Here is a 20783-nt window from a genome sequence, read left to right as displayed (position 1 = left end):
AAAGAGATATCTATCACACAGACAAGATTTACAACATGGGTGACGGGATCGGGGTGAGGCCAAGTAGGAGCAAATTACAGTTTAGTCAAATTTGAATCAAATGTCGTGATATAGTGATATAGTGATGTGATCCAAATACTTACACACATTCACTCAAACACCACAAGGTACATTAAAGGCATAATACACAGTGAATTTATGGGTTTTTCATATTTTATTTTGAAACTGGCTTCAGAGAAGTGTAAAGGAGAAGGTAAAAAGAGGAAAAATAATCATGCCGTCTCAAAGAATTCTGTTATAAGTAACATTCCTCCAGGTTTATGAGAAGAGCAAAGTGACTGTCATGGAACTCATCGAGTAATCTGTTATAACTCACTGTTACATCATAAAAATTACTGATTTCAGCACACAGTACCATTTCTTGGGGCTCTTGCCAATCATCCCCTGAGAGGTCGTGAAAACAGAGTCAGTTAAAGTTATTTCCTTAACGTGCCAACGCAAAATGAAAATAAAGATGAATGTGTTTTTGGGAGCAGCGGCTGACCTGGTTGGAACCGCCGTGAAGGTTTCTCCTCTGCTGAGACACGGCCAGGGCTCTGTGGCACCTGCGGTCATGGACACAATATCACAGATGATAAAATATGTACGGGCATTAAAGTTTAACGGCTGGGTTCACGTACTCAATTTGTTCTTGCTCCTGGATCGAGCTCAGATTCACGAGCTTCTCCTGATATGGTGAGAGCGTCTCCAGACCCAGCTGAACACAAGTCCTCACAATCCTGGTCAGCAACAAGGAAGGAAAACTAAATCGGTGAGCAATTATATAAAGTCACAAGCCGATGGCGGGTTTCTGCACATCCTCAGGTTTTGTATTTGTAAAACATGTCAGCTGATGAACAGCTGGCTTTACGACTGATGGCAGAGAAGCAACCTGCACTTTTTTAAGGTTTGATTTTGAGGCCAAATTGGCTTCAAGTCATGTTTTTCTTGTGTGGAGTCCTGTAAACAGGCCAAGTTTGAGAAATCCGTGCAGTCAGTGGTGCCGTTACCTGAGTCTGTAGAGGTCAGACAGGCTCCTCCGATCCAAAAGGTCATGAGCAATGGTTTCAGCCAGGTGCATTATGGGAAGGCTGAGATAGTCCAGGGAAAGTGAATGCAGTTCTTTTTCCAGGAGGTTGAGATAAAACAAGCTTTGTGTCTGCAGTCAAACAAATAGGGAAAAGTAAAGGAATAAAAGCTAGGTGTGCTACAGCAGTGGTTATTGATGTTTCTTTTACCTTGGGGCTTCATGAAACTGTGTCTAAGAAAGGCTGCAAGACCCCCTCTGAGTGTCTCCTTTTCGTTTTATCAAGCACAGCATTTAACATTTACAACACAGGCGTATCTGCCCTGCTGCTTCTTTAACATCAGCTGTCAAGACAACTCACTGCATCTTGGAGTTTGTTTTTTGGTCTCATGCCACAAGCAGGATTTAACCACGGGCCTCCTGTACTTAAGATTACATTCATCCCAATCTACAAAAAGGTTTTTTTTTTTTTTTCAATAACATGTAATTGAACTTAGAAATTCAGTCCTGAACGTATAATCCAATCCACCTAATTATCTAAGCACATTCAAACAACTGATGAGGAAAATGTTTATTTTTTCTGTATATGGGATAAACTTAAGTCAATGAGAGGGTCCCATACCTTATGTTGTGAATCTCATCTTTAGATCAAGCTGTGTGTCATCAGACTAAGATATGGATTAAAATGCTCCTTGTTTGCAAAATTTCCTCAGCTGAATTCATTTTCATCACACACTCCTTTTACAGCAGTTGTTTTATAAATCAATCACAACACATCAAATGTAACATGCTGAAGCTTCACCTTGCTCTTCAGGATTCTGTGAGTAACACTGATTTGGTTCAGAGCCAGCAGATACAAACCCTCAGGTGTGAGAAAACCTGAGTTTTGACCCTGAGAGGAAGCGTGTGTGAGCGAGGGAGACGTACCTGCTTAGGTATGCTGTGAGCATTGATACAGTGAGGGCTGTCGCTGCCTCGGAAAATCTCCCTGACCTGGTCGGGACAGACGTAGCGAGCCCATTCCCCGGGCGTGGACGGGACTGTCAGATCCAAGACCACGTGCTTTGGCCTTTCATCTGCAGGGGTGGGCTGTTCAGAAACACACGGGACTCTTAGTTTGTCGTTTGTTCATCGACAGTCACCACATAAACGTCATATCTTTAATCACCAACAGCATCTTTCAGTATGAGTGGGGATCTTATTCAAATTAAACTGCAGAAAGGTCTATTATTTAGTATTTCATGGAGCCAGAGTGTGATAGCCCACAGCTGGATGAAGGATATTGAGTGCAAGGCTTTTTTACACCATTATTATAAACATATTTCATGTACTTCAACACTGACAATTTAAGCACAACTAAAGCTTGTCACTGTTATCTCAGTATATACATAAAACCAATATGATCGAGTAATTATATAGGGTTTAAACTGGATATGAAAATATAGTGTAGGAAGGCAAATATGTTCAACTTGCCCACTGAAACTAGGTGAGATCACATATTTTTTAATCTATCTATCTATCTATCTATCTATCTATCTATCTGTCTATCTATCAAAAACATTTGGTTTTGTTGATTCGTTTGTGTTGCTATTCTGATATTTTCATTGATACTGTACACACATAGTCAGTCAGTCAATACCAACCATAGACCAGTATTTCATTCGAGAGAGGACACTGGTCAATACTGATAAGTCCATCAGTAATCTTAAGCCAAAAGTATATTAAGTAAATGGATTATAGCACTTTTATGCTGTTTTATTAGTTTTATTAGTACTTCTACTGCTACCATTACTGCTGCTGCTTCTCCTACTGCTACCACTACAACTACTTCTAATACTACCACAATCAAAACAAGTACTTTTAGTTCTACTTCTGTTACTGCTACTACTCGGATACATAACGTGCCAGTAATGAGATTATTTTGTGAAATCAGGCTCGTCTGTGTGACATGCAGTATGCAGGACTTACATCTTTGACTTTTTTGACTTTGCCCTTGTCTTTGCCCTTTTTGGATCCTGCAGAGGGAGGAGGGTGGAATGTCTGACTCTTTGCCATCTCACTGGAAATCTCACAAGCTACTGAGATTGAAACCTGGAGGAGGAGGGGAGGTGTCACTGATCCACACTCAAAACATAATTTGCAGCAGAAGCTTGTTCCAGACTCGCAGTGAAATGGTGAAAAGTTACTGCACCTGCCATATTCTGAGCACGAAGGTGTGAGCTCGCAGGAGGTTGAGCTGGTGCTCGGGTGACGTCCTGCCTACCATGACGGCGAGGAGAGTGTGCGCTTGGATCAAAGAGTCGAGGCGACGCACCTCCTTCAGGCTGGACACGTTCTGACTGAATACGGAGCTCTGGACTCCGACCGGCGGCTCACACTCCACCGAGCTCAGCCTCCGCTTTGTGGAATCATCCTCTAGAGAAAAGAAACACATCTGAGCGCTGAAGTTACCTCAAAGGAAAAAAAGAAAAACATGATCCTGCAAGCGTAACCGAAAACATAATTAAATTAGTTTTAACACTTCTAAATAAAGCCAAAAGACTGGGGCTTTTTTGAAGCTCGGCTCTCTGGGAATTGGTAACAGGGCTCCCAGCAGGAGACTAAAAAGACTTTCTAAAAGTAGTGGTTTAAAGAGCGTCGTGTTTATTCTCAGTTTGTTCACTCCCACATGGGACACTGAGGAAAACTGCCCTTCTATGGTCACTTTATCTTCCTCAAAATGACGTTAGCTGTGTTTATTTCTAAATACATGACACAAAAGTGCAAACAATGAGTTATAATGCTGTTAAAGGTGCTGTCGGCAGGATTTTGCTAGTCAATGCTAATTTTTCTGTGTTTTCTTGGGATTAAATATTAGAGTATCCATTGATAATCCTTTAGGAGTGTAGCATAATTGCACTACTGCGAAGGCCCAGCGTTTCCATCTGTCTCTGTTCTGAGCTGAAAAGGAATCTCGACAGCTCCAGGTATCTTTGACCAATCAGAAGAGCCCATGAGGCTCTAACCGTGAATGGTCGAGGGGCGTTCGTCGCACATTCTTGTGGGAGGGGCTTAACTTGCGTAAGGGCGTAATGTCAGAGAAAACAGGACAGGATTGGCTGTGCTGGGTTTCAAATCGCCATCTTAGATGGGTCAAATCGCCATCTTGCGGAGATGCCGAATCCTGCCTACAGCACCTTTAAACTCCGATGATAGATGAGGTATTTCTGCTTATATTCGGTGCAGCTGGAAATGTTAAAATGTCCGGACACAGCTGTTACTCCTGGGATATCCTCATCCCATTCCCACAAGGGATTTCTTCTGCCACAGAATTACAGAACGCATTGCCGCACACGCAGTGGCACTAACTGAATGCGGGATGATACGATGAAGAAAAGCAGGAAGTGAGTGATACCTGCTCCCTCTGCCTCCTCAGCCTCCAGGAGCAGCAGGATGTCTACGGCCCACTGGACGTGTTGCTGGGCGTCCGCTGTGGGGAAGTTGTGACTGTACAGCCACTGACCGAACTCCAGCAGGACGTAGACCTTCAGCCACCGAGACTCTGGACTCTGATCACAGGAAACAAAGAGATTTCAACGATGCTTCACCACAGACAGGAACTTGCTCTATTTTTTGTTGTTCCTGAATTCCATAAAAGAATTCCAGCTTGTCTTTTCAATCACGTGTTTGAGTTCATTATTTTCTCTCTTCGGCAGATTTCTTCCAGTTAAGAGAGAGTTTTTCTGTTTCACTGTCTCCTATACTTTTCATGAGGAATTATTGTTTTTTTTTCCTCTGTAAAAGTGCCTGAAAATGAATGTGTTGTATTTCGTATTTTTGAAAAGGATTCCAGCAGTGACTCATTGTCAGTGGGAGTCGAACCGCAACAAACTTCAGGACATAAGCCTGATTCTCTTCTCTCAAGGGCATCACTGCCAACATTTTCAGGTATAAACAAAGAGGGTGAAAGCAGCCATTCAACATTGTGAAAAATAGAATATAGGCTTTTAAAAAAACTTTTCAGCTTCAATCATGTCTCTTGAACAAAGCCATGAACAGGAATATGTTGCTTTTCAGAAGCATCAGCTCTATTTTAAGCTATTTCTTCTTGTCACAGGTGTCACATTCAATCCAGGCACCGTCCCTCTGTGGTCAAGCTTTAACCATCCTGCTCCATTCAGTCACATCTTTGATGCTATTTTTTATCTTTTTGAGCAAAAGTTGTTGGACAATGTAAAAAGGACAGATTTATTTTTAGAATGTGCAGAGCTATGTGACGAAAAGGAATCATTACAGATACATGAACACCTTACAGGGAGAGGGGGCAGCAGTGAATGAGGGGTGTGTTTGTGCAGTTTGATAACCCATGAGATGAATCACTTCCCAGATCCTCGTATGTTAAAGTCGACTGGCTTCCATCTCCTGATACCAAGCAAAACCCATGCAGTGACATCCTTTGTCCACATGATGGTGCAACAGTCTTTGCCACAAACACTTTTCACCCTTACATGTCTGAAGATATTTAAAAAAAAAAAAAAATCACTTCCTTTTTAATTTATGCTGAATACATTTTGCTTGATTAGCATTTGCTGTTTATGGCAGGAGGGAGTCGAGGTATTGTTACCATGAGAGAGGTGATGGCTTTCTGGTAGCAGGCCAGCTGTTGGGTTATGGTGCTGGCACACAGCGCCACCTGCTGCCACATGGAAGAACAGCACAGCTCTCCTTCATCCTCCAGCTTCTGCATGTCCGAATGGATGCTTTCTCCCCGCTGCGCCTTCACCAGAATTCGATATTTAAGCAGAGACCTGAGGAAAACAAAGACCGGTCTGATGTTTATCTATATGTGTAACTTCACAGTTCCTCTTTCTCATAAGTTACCCACAGCCGGTGCCTGGTGCGAGGCATGTCTCTGATCGCTTTGTCCAGCAGCAGCAGAGCACTTGCAGAGTCTCCTCTGTCAGTGTGGATGTTCAGCAGCAGACCATAAATGGCAGCTCTCAGAGATGAATCCTCTTCACCTGCCCACAGAGGTGCATCCACATCAGCAGCTTTGATATCAATAATGAATCTGTAAGCCAGAGGCTATTGACGACTGCTTTATAAACAAAAATAGAAAATAAAACTAGTTAGGATCAGACTCTCTCTCTGAAGAGGATCTTGTATTTGTGAGTTTGAAAATGAAAAAAAAAAAAAAAACCCCACCAGCTCATCTAACGTCTATTCCACGTCTATTAGATGGTTTGCAAGTCTATGACAAACAGTACCAGCAGCCTGATTACTGGGGAAACACTGATGAGCCCATTTGTGTGTCGGTACAGTTCACCAACAGAACAGACAAAGAAAAGGCTCCGGTTGAGAGCAGGGATGTCAAACTCATTTTACTTCAGGGGCAATTTGATGTCAAGCGGGTCAGACCACTAAATAATAGCATGACAATCTAAAAATAACTAGAACTCTAATCCTGTGCAAAAAAGTATTGCTACGCTACCAAGAAGTTCACATGTTGTATATTGATGGGTTCTTTAACAACAGATGACAAAACCTGAAAAGCATAAAACATTTTGCCACATGGAGCTGGAACTCAAAAATACAGCAGGCTGCTTCATATCATGGTCAGAATAATTTGTCCAAATCTAGAAATGATCATTAACGTGGACACATTTTAACATCTGTGTAGCAACCCTGATCACCTCAACTGATTCAACACATAATACAGACTACAATGCACCCTGTTGGTCAAATGCATGAAGCTGGTGTTAGAATTTCTCACATGTGGAAGATTTCATCTCACTGGCCTGATCGCACTTTCAGTATGTTTGACACTGATTCAGACAGCATAAAACTCGAGTTCAATGTTTTTTTTTTCTTAGAACAGTAGGCAGAATTTTGACACTGAAGATATTTTGGTGTTCTTCTTACGTGTAGTTTCCTGTTTTGAAGCGTGGAGAGACTGCTGTGTGGAGGTCAGCTCACTCTTGACTTTGCTGTGTTTCTGTCAAAGAGAAGGAAAAAGCGTCAGAACTTTAGTTACAGCAGGACTGGAAGGGGAGAGCGAGCAGCCGTGTGATTTACTGGAAGCTACAACACCCACCTGTGGTCTGTGTGTGTGTGGCTGAATTATTTACAATGTGGGGTAAGAATTGAATTTGTGATAAAACTGTAACAAAGCTATTTCAGAGAAAAACATCTGGAAGACATGTTTTTAAAAAGTTGAAGTCAACCATAACTGAGGAGGTTCACAGGTTAACTCTTAGCCGCATGCTAAATCTGAATTTCCTATTTTCATTCTATATTGGGAAATATATTTGGTCAACATTTCTTTCTTTCTCTTTTTTTTTTTTGCTTTCTCTCATACCAACAAGTCTTTTTCCAAGTTTCCAAGTCTCACACAGGTTTTTGGCGCAAAATGGAAATAAAACCATCACTTGTGTGAGCTCATTTGAATTACATGAAAATACTTCACACAGTTATCAAAACTGATGCTTGTGTTTGTATTAAAACTTATTTTCTGGAGTTTTCCTTTGTGATAAATTCAAGATTTTTCATTTAATAACAACAGATAAAAGACCTGCCAACTTCTACATATTCATTCACTAAGGACGCTTTTTTTTTGGTTGTGTTAAAATGAGTTACGACCGTCGGAGAAAGCTTCTTTTTTTTCCAGCATCCGTCACATGTTCGGCACTTTTTCCTGCACCAAAACCATCATTATAGATTCTAACATGAGCTGCCTTTAATTATGGATTTGAAGCTGTTTGGCAGCTCAGTGACTGTTTATTCCCCCGGCTGGATTTGCTGCCCACAAGCGGAGCTGCAGAGATGTTTGAACACACCCACCAAGCTCTCCCCTCTGCAGCCGTCTCAGGAGGATCTTTCTTCAATCTTATCATCAATTAAAGATAACAGGGTGGGTTTACAAACTTTGACACCAATTTCACTCACTTTGACAGCAGCCAAAACAAACGTAGAAAAAAAAAGAGGGGACAAATAGAAAAAGTAGGCTGATTCCGACTGCCACTCACTTCTTGTTTGGCTCACTTGCTGTTCTTTTTGTTAATACTGTTCTTTTTTTGTTTTTTTGTTTTAAGCAGAACTTTTGTCCCGTCAGCAGTCGACATGACTAAAAACAAAAAGTTGGAGGAGAGATTTGTTTGATGCAAAGACTTCCAAAGGGACTGAACTGTTTCCCGCAGCGAAGCAGTGTTTCTGTGGCTTTCGTTGTCTTTCTGCTCAGGTGTTAAACTGGCACCAGTAATGCAGAGATGTTATTAGACGTGACAGAAATACAGGATGGCAGCTGTGTGCAAAATCCATATCCAGTACAGGAACAATGATTTCATTACATAAATACATACATTTCTTTCAGGATCAACTTAAAGAAATCCAAAGGCTTGTTTCAAAATGCATTAAACATACAAGCACATGTTTGTTTGAATCATGCATAAAAACAGAACTATATGTGAATTCTGACAGTAGGCTTTTTTCCCTGTATTCTCTTTTAAAATTCATCATAATAAAGACACAAAGAGGTTGGTGGTAAGCAGAGCGATACAAATTCTGTTTTATCACCATTTTCAATGTGTTGGTAACAATGCTTCATAAAATAACTGATAATATAAAATAACAGTAGTTTTGGCTGTTCTACTATTTCTGTCAATCATATTCTAGTTCAAGAGCAACGTACAGCTCAATTTTAACTCAAGTGGGCCGAAACAGTAAAACAATGCCAAAATAATCTTTAAGAGTAAACTTTAAAGTTTTTCTTTGCTAAGGAGTGGAGTATATGTGGCAAAGACATCAATATTTTTTTGTAAATTCAAGAAATTGCTGCCCAACAATCATCACAATCGCCACATGAAGTCAATTTGATGATACCTTCCTGTGCAAAATACAGAGAAACGTTCAAAAGAACTTCTGCAGCAGCTGCATTATACATGTTTTGATTAACCTGGGATGGTTTTGAGGCTACTGCTTGTCTGCATTTTCACAGTGAGACCACTGTCTTTCATCGCTATCTCAGCTCGGGTCTCAGTGCTGTGTTGTGTCCACTCATCTTGAGAAATAAAGAAAAAAAAAAAATCAATGTTTTCTTTGAAACTTCTACAAGTGTCTTGGTCATTGAAAGGGCAGGATTGGAGCACCTTGCAGGCTCACAGGCCTTACGTTTGACACTCCAGGTCTAACCACATAGTGATATTATGATAATACAAATTTTCAGTAATTTTTCAAAACACTGCTCAAACTTCAGATTACTCAGATTACTCCAGATTTTGATTGTATAACCTTTCTCATCAGAAACCATTTGTGGAGCCTATTTTTTTTTATGGTTTTGATTACCCGTGTTCAATATTTTGCACACTGCACACCCCTCTTGCGCTGCTTCAAATTTTCAATATTAATTCCTGCAGGCGGTAACACTCTCAAAGGAGGAGAAGTGGATTGGATATTACAAGTTGCAGACTTTATCTCCCAAAGGAGTAAACAATAATGTTCTACGGCAGGCCGTGCAGTAATACATTTAGTCATAAATACTGGGATCGACTCAACTTACTTACACAGCACTTAGGATGTGTCAGTAAGTTTTAAAAACTTTGAATAAATTATATAAGCTGTACAGCAGAGAGACGAGCAGAGCACACATCCCATCATTTAGGAGTGGGGTAATACCTGTTCCTAAGTGTACAAATGAGAGGAAGTGTCTGTTTAGGTTCATATCTCTGAATAACGGATTTAAAATGAATGCGTGACAGAACAACGAAGTCTGAAACCAAGGCTGCTCAATAGTGACTCCATCAGTAGGCAGCAGATCACATTCATGCTGAGAGAAAAGATAATTCCACAAGGGTTTAGGAGAGTGTGGAAAGACTGAATATACGTCCAAAAGGATGAATAAAAGTGTGTGTTGAGATGCATCCCTACATTTGTATGCTTGGTGGTCTGACTGAGGGCATTAAGGATGGTCTCCAGGGGCTCTTCCAGCTGCCGTCTTTCCTCGGGGCTGTGTGTCAGGGGCAGACAGGCATTCCAGTAATGCCTGGCAGTTGTGGCACACAATGCCGGATTGTCAGCCTTCTCCGCAAAGCTGTGGACAAACGCAGGAAGCGGTGAAAGTCGGGAGGGTACCCAACAGAGGGAAAGAGAGAACAGAGGAGGAGTACCTGACACTGGAGAGCAGCACCTTCATGGCCTCTCTATAAGCGTGCAGATCTCCACGGGACTCGTGCACCAAACTCTGCCCTCTCAGACAGGCTGCAGTGCTCAGCAGCTCATTCACCGCCGTCACACTGTACCTGAAGGTGTGAGGAAATGCATCAACAGCTGACCGACGATTAAGAGCCACAGAGACAGGATCAAAGCAGCTGACGGGGAAGAACTTACCAGCTATAAAGTTACATCAATATCTGAATACCAAAACATCCTCTGTTGTTTCAAAAGTAAATGGTTTTGGACTTCAGTCTTAATTGGACATTTTTTTCACATAAAATCATAAAGAACCAATGCCACTTACATAAAAGCCTTAACGGCAGATTCACACATTGGTCTTGTATTCAGTACTTTTCCTTCTCATCCTGTCCGGTTGTGTTGAATGTGTTTTCGCTGTTGCATTAAGAAGATTTTGTTGGTGGCGTTTCCTCACACCAATCTATCGTGACTGCTTTCTTGTTCACAACTAACAATATTTGAACCAGATATCTGTCATTCTGTGGGACTGCGCCTTCTCGGATTTGACACAGATATAAGACCAAACAGCTCCTGGGGAGTTTAGATGCAAATAATTGTCATAAAGCTTCTTACATCTCTAAAGTGAAACCTGGAATTTCTATTTTTGTTGTAAAATTCAAGCTGGGAAACTGCATGCAAAAAAAAACAGTGCAGTACTCTTGAATATGCACAAGATGTCACCTCCACCACAGACAGCTTTTAGTAGAGCAGGCAGCCATCTCCAGAAAATACCTGTGTGGTTTTACTTAAAACACACACACACACGCACACACGCACACACGCACACACGCACACACGCACACACCCCTATTCACATTCTGGCCTGTTTTTCAGAAGGCAGCTCGACTCAGGCATTTCAAAAAGCGCCCTGGTTGTTTTTATCCCAGTGTAATCAGCTGACTGCACTCACAAAGCGCAGGCCGCGCTGCCGAGGCTCCTCAGCGCCGCTTCCTCCAGCTGCAGAGCGGTCTGGGTGCAGCTCAGCACCAGGCTGTGCTCCTTGACACGGTGGCAGGAGGCGGCCAGCTGGCACCACACCTGCAGCTCCACCGCCGCGTCGCACCAGCTGCACGCCGACGCCATGCTCACCAGCTTCAGGTGAGGACGGGGAAACGGGGAAGTGGGCGAGAGGACGATGGGAACATGGAGAAGAAAAGGGGGAGGGAGCGAGAGAAAGACAGGACACGGGGGGAGACGAGCAGACATTGAAAAATCCATGGAGGGAATTAGCGAACCGCAGGAGGAGACAAACAGGAGATACAATGGAAATCAGGACATGTAGGCAAGAGAAAAAGACAAGAGGAAAGAATAAAGAGAGACAGAACCGAGGGGATCAAGAAAATACGTAGGGTGTGAAGGTGTGGAAAATGAAAGAAGAGGCAGGGGGGGGGTGAGTAATTAGGAGAGAAAGAGGGTGTGATGAGTGATGGAAAAGGAGAACAGCAGATCAGATCCAGAAGAAGAAAGGATAAGCAGAGTGGAGGAGAGGATGGGGCGAATCAAAATGAGCAGATTGAAAGTGAGAGAGGAGGACCAAGGGCAGAAGAAAGGATGAGAGGCAGAGTGAAAGAAGATATAGGGGTAGTGGGGAAAAAAAAAAAAGCCAAAGGGGCAGACTGTCAGAAAGAGCAATTCTCCATGGGAAAGAAAGGCACAGTGCACTTCATGACAGAAAAATGTCTCATCAGCATAATTCAACTAAAGCGTGATGATCAAGGGCTGCGTGGGATTTTTTTTTGCAATATATTGACACATGATGAGATGCAGACGGGCTCGGCGGGTCAGCTTGGCATCTGCTGTTGCCATCTGGGCATTGGCGACTGGAGGGAAAACATGGACGGGGAGCCGCATACCGTGGAGAGGCTGGGAGTGGAGGACTCCATCTGCCTGGGGTCCCTGTTGCACTGGAACATCTCCACTCCGACCAGCACGCGCATCGCCGCCGACTCGTCCTCGCTCTCGCTCTGCCAAACACAGACAGGGCAGGACGGGCTACTGTACGCTCCTTTTGAGTGCAGCGCCAGTCCCTTAAGTTTAATTATGAGACGAATACACAGACGCACGTATTGCTGTCTGCTTATAAATTATACATGAGCGTGAAGTCAGAATATCTCCATATCGTCTGTGTCCCAAATGCTGCAGAGATGGCCTTGTTGATAATGTATGACTTCCCATTGTGTGGAAAATGAGTTGATGAATGATTTATTGATTGCAATTAGAGATGAGCCCCATTCATGTTAACGCCGCGTTTCTTAATTGGTATTGCAAGAAACAAATCTCATCAAGCTGTGACTCCGTGAGCGCCGGGCTGAAGGAGGTCATGCGGGGCAGGATGTTCTGGGCTGCTGATTGGTGGCAGGATTACGGTAAGTAATCATAACAGGGCTATTTAACTGACTAACTGAATAAGTGCCGTCTCCACATTTCCGTCCCACTGTGAAGTGCCGCAATCAGCAAGTGTAGCGACGACTTGACGAAGGAAGATATAATGCTGTAATATTTAGAGGGGGGAAGCCAGTGCTGGGATTAATAAAGTGATGTGTTACTGGAACACCTATGAATACTAATGCATTTGTACATTATCATAAAGTTAAAGTGTGAATGTTCCATGTGCGCATCTGTCTTCATAAAAAACCCCCCATAGTATCCATTCACACACTAACTATATAATTTTCAGCCGTTTACATAGAAACGGACATTTTCAGAGCATTACAGTGTAGTGTGAAACTTTTAAGAAACAAAAAATAAGCAAAAACAACAGATTTTCATTTGAAACATTGTCATGCAAATGGAGCTTTAGTCTGTCTTCACAGCCACTGTGACATATAAGATGCATAAGCAGCTCTAAATACCTGTTAGCCTCCCTTCACGTGAGCGATCTTTCGCTGTTTACATGGTGTAATTTAATCCAGATGTTTTGTTGCAGTTTATAAATGTGTTTCTTTGCATCCTCCTCATGGCGGCACAATCAGCTGAACTATTTAGAATTAAAAAAATAACTTAAGGACCAAAACAACATGTGTGCACCACAGCTGGACTTCCAACTAACCCACGCAACTGCAGCTGATCCGCACAGTGTTGACAGCTCAACTGATGCGACGACGCATCAATGTGGACATGAAGACAACATCCTAACTGACATCAACTTCGCAGACATGTCACTAATCATAAGTCCATTGCACCACAACTACACTTTAGATGGACGATGAGCAGATGGCCATAGTGCTGCATACATTATGAACATGACATGACTGGAGTGTGGCATAGAGCCAGGAAGCTGTCTCTGTCGTATTAACACTCCCCCACATACCAAATACTTTGTTGTGTAATAAAAAGCTTTCCAATTAGCTGTTCTTCTCTTAATATAGATATAGAGAGATGACAATCCCTTGAAGTAAAAATTAAAGTAATTGTGCAGCAGGGGATGAAAATAGCTGTACTGTACTTCTTAATCATTCTTGTTACATCAAAAAGACACGCAGAACTTCAAGGTTTGAACACTTAGATGGTTCTATTACAGCTTAGCCCCATTCTTTTATAAAAAGCCTCTGTAAAATGCATTCTATAAGTGAAAAATATTGCATACAACTGAAGAAAGTTTCCATTTTTGCCAGCACTCGGTGTCTAAATCAGTCTTTCAGTCTTCGGTGAACATTTCTCACTTCTCGAGTGTGAACTCTGAGAGTCAAGATCAACGTTTTTTTCTGTGGTGTCAGCTCATTCGATGGTGACGTGCATGAGCAGGAACACAGGCTGCAGATCAATGAGGCAGCTGTAAAAGCTGCGTAAGTGTAATGAGGAAAATATCAAACTTTTTCCTGCAGTTGTGTTTTAGAAGAGCACAGATGGGGCGCGAGTTCTATCTGCATTCTTCTACTTACAGGCTACCGCTAGGACACAACTTTCCTCTTTGAATTATTCCATTTCTGAGAGACTAAAGAATCTTTTAAGGAAAAATATGTTTTAGTTCCACATATCTTCCGTCAGCCCAACACCTGGAAATTTCTGGAAACCTTTGCTTGTATTCCATTAATCCAAAATGAGCATAACCAAATTCCAGTTTATATAAAATTTCACAGCTCAACAAGTCCTAACAAAACACAACAGATCTACCTTCACTGCTCTGGTCACTAATCACATTAGAAAATTAAAAAAACATGTAAAAAATTTAGTGTTGAGCACATCTGTGAGTTTTTCAGTGGTAAAGACCCAAAATGTACCCAAAGGTCCTTTGGCAGATCTCGATTACTGAGATCCACGACTCAATTAAAAACTCCAGCTGTTGTTTGACATGAAGCATTTTGAAAATGGCTATCTGAATAAAGATATTTATTATGCAATTATTATGTTCTAGAACTCTAATTAACACATCTGTTTTTCCTTTAGTAAAGATGGGATTTTATGACTCATATACTGTTGGAGACTCAAATACGGACGTCAGATCAAACGTTCATGAGCGCCTGTTTCTATAAAGGCACTGTGACGGACTGAGGACAAGTCCAAGGTGAGTCCTGCTTTCAGCCACAGTTGGCTGGGATAGCAGCTCCCTGCTATCCTGAAGAGGACAGAGGAGGGCTGGATCTAAAATATAAAAACCAACTAGTTGTCTTCCAATAACCCTGCAGGTTGGATGGAGCTTAAAAAATGAAAATTCCATTCATGGGTGAAGAGGAGCTTTCTAAGGCCGAATCCCATTTCACCCCTTAGCCCTTCCCCTTGGCCCTTCCCCTTGGCCCTCCGCCTATGAAACGGAGTGCTAAGGGGTAGGGGAGAAAGTCAACCCCTCCGAATTGGGACACCCCTCCGACAATCGCGTACGTCATCAGTAGTCGCCGCTGCCGATGACGTAGGCAGATGCGACAATTATCTGCCGAAGAAGAATGTTTTTCTTACATTTTAAAACTTTATTAATTGACAAAATACTGACATTTATGAACGTCTTTCGTTGCGGACGCCGCCATCTTGCCGATCTTGGAAGGCTTTCTGAGAAATCTGTCATCCAGTGGCGCCGGTGGCGAGGGGCGCTTGTTTTGTTCGCCTGGACCGTCAGTGGCGGGTGGGGTTAGTTCACTTCCGCATTGGCGGGGGCGCTCGTTTCCCACCCGCGCATTCCAGGCGGGCCGTGTTGAAGAAACCAGTTTATTGAAAATAATCGTCTATCTGTTGTGTTTGGAATGCGCCTGGAATGCGCGGGTGTGGAAACGATCACTCCAGTCAATGCGGAAGTGAATTAACCCCGCCCGCCAGGCATGATCTAAGCTGAAAGAACAAGCGCCCCTCGCCATGGGCCGATACCCCTCCGTTTGGAGTGTGCCTCTCGAGAATCTCCTTTTGGAGGGGTGACTGGCCCTTTTTCTTGGCCCTACCCCTCCGTCATAATGACAATTGGGACACTCCTACCCCTCCACGTGAACGCGCAAAACGAGGGGTAGGGCCAAGGGGAAGGGCTAAGGGGTGAAATGGGATTCAGCCTAAATATGCCAGGATGAGATGAACAGATGCTGCTTATTAGTGATGTAAATATCATTATGACCAGAAAACATACATCCTTGCTGTCCACACTGATCCCAGATCTGAACAGTAAAGTCAAATAATTGGACTTATGGAAAACTACCGGGTGTGTCATGAGGGACTTCTGCCTTTGTGGCTTTCTGTTGGACTCTGCAGCAGCTTCCTCCAGTGACCCATTAGTGCAGCGAACTCCCTCAGGATCCTGCACCATCACCATGAAGCAGGGCTGACTAATGGGTGCTTGTAGATGAATTATGCCCCATAGAGTCCATTTTACATCACTTGGGTCTTTGGAAGGACTACTGCAACAGCTGTTATTCTGATAGATGCTTTTGCTTGTCTGTTCTCTATTTTTGAATAATGGCTTCAAATAGGAACAAAACTTTGCATATATTGGCACTGATGTGTACTATTAGCTACAGATCTATTCTTAACTGAATAAATACTTAGAGATCAGAAAGTCAGTTAAATCGTTGCAGAAACTTTTGAAATGACGGAGAGAGAAGTACCTCATCTTTCAGCACGTCCAGCTTTGAACCAATCTGCTGCTGCAGGAGTCTCTTGATCTGCACCCATGTGGCCAGCACCTGCTTTCTTGCAGCCAGGGGGACGGCCTCCCCAGGACCGTGGCATGTGGACAGACGAAGGGCGTGCTCACACAGCTAAGCAGGGGGAAACAATGGAAAATTAGTTTGCATGTTGTGGACTAGTTAAAGCTCAATCAGATCTGAAGCGGGTGGGAGAAATAAAAAAACATTGATCATTAAAATGCAACAAGGGCAAGTATTGGTTTGGTTTAGTGCAAAGAGACATGACTGCATATGAAAAAAATATTTGAAAACCTCTCTGAATAACCTGCAAATTTTTGAGAGAAATAAGTGAAATTTCAGCTTTATTACACATTTTACAATCCTGCTGCAAAACAAGGTGAAATGTCAGGAAAAACACATCCTGCATTTCAGGCCATGTTTTCCATTTGGACTGCGTTTCGATCGACAGTAGACCAAAAAGCAACATTGTGGATTGGACAATTTATACTATACAATGTCGTCATGTCTGCTGAAACAGCTAACAGGACACATTATGAGCAGCAGTTACTTTAATGGGAACTTTTCAGTTATTCAGTTCAAGAAGAGTCCACAGTGGAATACGCTGTAGCTTTATCTTAAGACATCCACATAGTCTACATGGTTGGGATCAAAGTGGACTACTATACAATATATAAGGGCAGGGCTCCGTACGGACTTGACTTTCTGCCCTCTGCAGCCCGTCAGATCATGCCTATATAAAGAGAGCAGAATCCAGCAACACTCTGAGGGAGAAAGTCCATCTGACCCTGTTACTCTTGTTTATGAAAAATACATGAAAAAAAATAAGAAAAAACAAATAGGGGGACACAACGAAATTTAGTTAATAATTCACTGATAAAGTGTCTTTGATCTGAAGTTAGCGCAGATATTCAAGGCAGCTCCTTTGAGCAAAGAGAAAAAAGCAGATAAGCTGTAATTGGAAGACAAGTGACTGAGAGAATTACATGTTAAAAGCAGCACAGCGATAAAAAGTCCATGTGGAGAACTGCAGTACATGCTTGGTTGTAAATGCATGCATGACCGAGTGAATCCAAAGATTGCATAACAAAAAAGACTGATGTGGCCAAATATATGTCAGAATGTGGAATAAATGCTTCCCTAGCTTCAAACCCCTGAAATGTGTGTATCTACGCACACATATGGACCCTTAACAACATCTGGTTGAATGGTTCTCGTGCTTGTTGAGTGCTCGACATCAAAGATGGTCTCCTTTACCTTTTATGACTGTATTTTAAGGACTGACGTTAAATTAGAGATAAAAACAGGAAAGAAATGTAAAGCCCAAAACCAGAAAAATGAATCTACTGACTGAAATAGAGAGAGAGTTTACTAGTATCAAAGTAACATAACAATGCCTGTGCTATTCCTTCCTTAAAAAAAAAAAAAAGAAAAGGAAAGTTAGAAGAAAGCAATCACAATCTAAGCTGTCGTTTTTAGGACTCAGAATTTAAATTTGAATGTGTTGAAGCTTTCAGAAAGTTGACGGTGTGTAAATGGTCCCATACATAATATTAGTTGTGTAATGTCTCTGCACACACACGTGTGCACAAACACACACACACACACACACACACACACACACACACACACACACACACACACACACACACACACACACACACACACACACACACAGACACACACACACACAGACACACACACACACACACACACACGCACACACACACACACACACACACAAAAGATTACAATTTTGAGTTTCTGGACACGTCTTGCAAAAGATTCAGCAAAGTGCATTCAGAGATTATACACGCACTCCTCAACACACTCTGTTCGGCTCGTTGCTGAGATTCCAATCAGTTCTTAAGCTTTTGGGGCCGGGATTTCACACATTGTTTTCACAGAACAAAGATCAGAAAGTGTAAAGAAAAAGAAAGCTCCAACGCCCCCGTCACTCTTGAGAGGGAGCTGACTGAAGGCTAATCAACTGCTCCCACATTACCCGTCTATGAAATCAACAAGACTCAGGGCTAAACCTGCTTTGATCACTGGTGGTGTTAAACAGGTGGTTCCTCAAGCTGTGGTGGATTCATTTGACCTGATGCCAGGATGCTTCAAACCTCAAAGAAAGTGTTTAATCTTCTGGTCTTAACCTCACCAGCGTATATCCTGTATCGATTATTCCACACAAGTAACTGGTTCTGTTTGAAGTCAGTTTGGCATAAAATTAGGCCTTTTATATATGTGCTTCCCAGGACCCCCGTCTGCTGGGGTTTGGAGGGGTGGTCTGCAAACTTTCCCAGAGACAATCCGAGTCGCAAAAAAAAAAAAAAAAAAAAAAACTGTTAACGACTCTTTACATTCTCATGTAAATACTGTTCGGATTCAACAAATTAGCTTTGCAAATGAATACTGATGGAAAGAGTTTTAATATAAATATATGGACGGGGAGGCATTGGAATGCATATGTGTATTCATGTGTGGAGGCTGGAAGTTAATTCACTGTGACAAAGGAATCTTTCATCCTTGGTTATGACCGCACACCAGTCTAGGTCGGAGGGAATTTATGTAAAAATATGGTTATATAGGAGGTGACAGGGAGGTTGTGTACACATGCTGATGACACTGAGCGTAGATGTTCTTCAAAAACAGCCATTTCCAAACAGCGCAGTCTGCATGAAACTTTTCTCATACATACTTCAGTGCTGATAAGAATAATAAAACGAGTTTATTAATATATCAAATGCATGCATATTCTCTTTTTTTTCCCTCTCCACTTGCATGGCATACCTCCAATGCTTTGCGGACATCCTGCAGGGCAGTGGGGTCCAGGAAAGCCCCGTGGACGCTGGCAGCCTTCTCCATCCCCTTCTCACCTCTGCTTTTGCCCTTGTCTGCTGCTGGAGCTGCTGGAGCTGCCTCGGCGCTGTCTGGTCCAGACAGAGGCTGGATCAGCCCCCGGGCCACGGCGTCGCACAGCAACACAAACAGAGCACGGTTCCTAAAGAAGGCAACACAATGAATCCTCCAAACTGACATTATCTGGGATAACAACAGAAAATTGGGCTGGAAGGACCAACGTCTTAGTCTAGGCTATTTCCTAAATTAGAAACCCTTTTTCTCCACAGATTTGGACAGAAAATATATGTTTGCCTGACTGTGCTGTCACAAGGATGCTGCTGCATCTCAATATTTACACAATTATCGCTGCGTCCACGGAGAGTTCGGTTTGTTTTGAGAAACATTGACTGCGTATTTTCAGAGCCCACCCCCCTCCAAAAAAAAAAAAACAAAACAAAAAAAAAAAGAGTATATACTGAATTGCTTTTCTATTCTGTGGGTGAGCTAAAGAGTTTTTAATGCATCTGGATGTATTCTTCAGGAGTCAACTATGACTGCCTGAAAAGAGTTTGTTTTGATTGGATATTGCTATTATCAGCTGAAATTTTTCAATTTACAAGTCTCACCTGTATTGACGGGGTCTGTATACACATGGGTCCTCTGAGAGAGCATAAAATGACGGCTGGTCTGATGAAACTCACTCGAAACCCGAGGAATATTTTAAAGTATGTGTAGTCATCACTCTCTGGCTTCTCAAATGCTGAGGTTTGTGAATAGTGGCTGACGACTGATGAAAGCTGACATCAACAGCAAGATCACAAAAGTATTTTTAAAGTCGTCATCATTAGCGGAGGCCCTTTGAATTTTCTTTTTCTTTTTTATGCTTGATTTGAAAAAGATAAAAAAAAAAAAAAACTTCAAAAACTCCAGGCCAATCACTAAAAGCTGTGATAAAATGGAGTCGTAACACTGATGTAGTGACTCTGACTTACCCGGCGTGCTCGGTGTTTTGGAGCATCTCCAGCACTCTCTGGAAGGCGAGGATTAGGTGCTGGTGGTCCCCGGCTGCCAGCACGTGGCTATTATGGTTCCACAGGTAAATGGCTGCGTTGGCCACGACCCACGGCTCTCGGATCTGTGCACCAAGCTCCCCCGCTCGCAAGAAACTGGAGGTGGCCTGGGCAGACAGAGCCTGAATCCACTCTCTGCACAAACGCATTATAGAATGGGATGATGGGGACAGAGATACATTGTGAGAGTTAGACTGAAGAGCAACTATCTGGTGTTTGTCATGAATAATTTAAAGGTGCTGTAGGCAGGATTTTGCAAGTCAATGCTAATTTTTCTGTGTTTTCTTTGGATTAAATGTTAGAGTATCCATTGATAATCCTTTAGGAGTGTAGTATAATTGCACTATTGCAAGGGCGCAGCATTTCCATCTGTTTCTGTTCTGAGCTGAAAAGGATTCTCGACCGCTCCAGGTATTTTTGACCAATCAGAAGAGCCCATTGCAAAAGTTGTCCTGCTCGTCGTTGTAAAGCCGTTGAGTGCTTGAGTCGGCAGGCATTGTGTCGCGTTCGCGCGCACGTTCTTATGGGAGGGGCTTAACT

General features: G+C 42.6%; 1 protein-coding gene across 1 annotated transcript in view; it reads right to left on the bottom strand.

The window, feature by feature from the left end:
• cfap46 (cilia and flagella associated protein 46) overlaps window positions 1–20783 on the bottom strand; it is a 64763-nt gene that overhangs the window by 24361 nt on the left and 19619 nt on the right. Inside the window, exons 18-34 of the mRNA XM_030106528.1 lie at window positions 20166–20378; window positions 19123–19333; window positions 16291–16443; window positions 12124–12234; window positions 11181–11362; window positions 10207–10338; window positions 9968–10130; window positions 6968–7040; window positions 5931–6066; window positions 5670–5853; window positions 4461–4614; window positions 3258–3481; window positions 3044–3157; window positions 1994–2155; window positions 1050–1198; window positions 681–779; window positions 545–605 (exon numbers count right to left, since the gene is read on the bottom strand). Coding sequence (XP_029962388.1) covers window positions 545–605; window positions 681–779; window positions 1050–1198; window positions 1994–2155; window positions 3044–3157; window positions 3258–3481; window positions 4461–4614; window positions 5670–5853; window positions 5931–6066; window positions 6968–7040; window positions 9968–10130; window positions 10207–10338; window positions 11181–11362; window positions 12124–12234; window positions 16291–16443; window positions 19123–19333; window positions 20166–20378 — 2521 coding nt within the window. The remainder of the gene's footprint in view (window positions 1–544; window positions 606–680; window positions 780–1049; window positions 1199–1993; window positions 2156–3043; window positions 3158–3257; window positions 3482–4460; window positions 4615–5669; window positions 5854–5930; window positions 6067–6967; window positions 7041–9967; window positions 10131–10206; window positions 10339–11180; window positions 11363–12123; window positions 12235–16290; window positions 16444–19122; window positions 19334–20165; window positions 20379–20783) is intronic.

Source organism: Salarias fasciatus, chromosome 13 (assembly GCF_902148845.1).
Source record: "Salarias fasciatus chromosome 13, fSalaFa1.1, whole genome shotgun sequence".
Taxonomy (NCBI): Eukaryota; Metazoa; Chordata; class Actinopteri; order Blenniiformes; family Blenniidae; genus Salarias; species Salarias fasciatus.
This window is presented reverse-complemented; position numbering and strand designations above follow the sequence as displayed.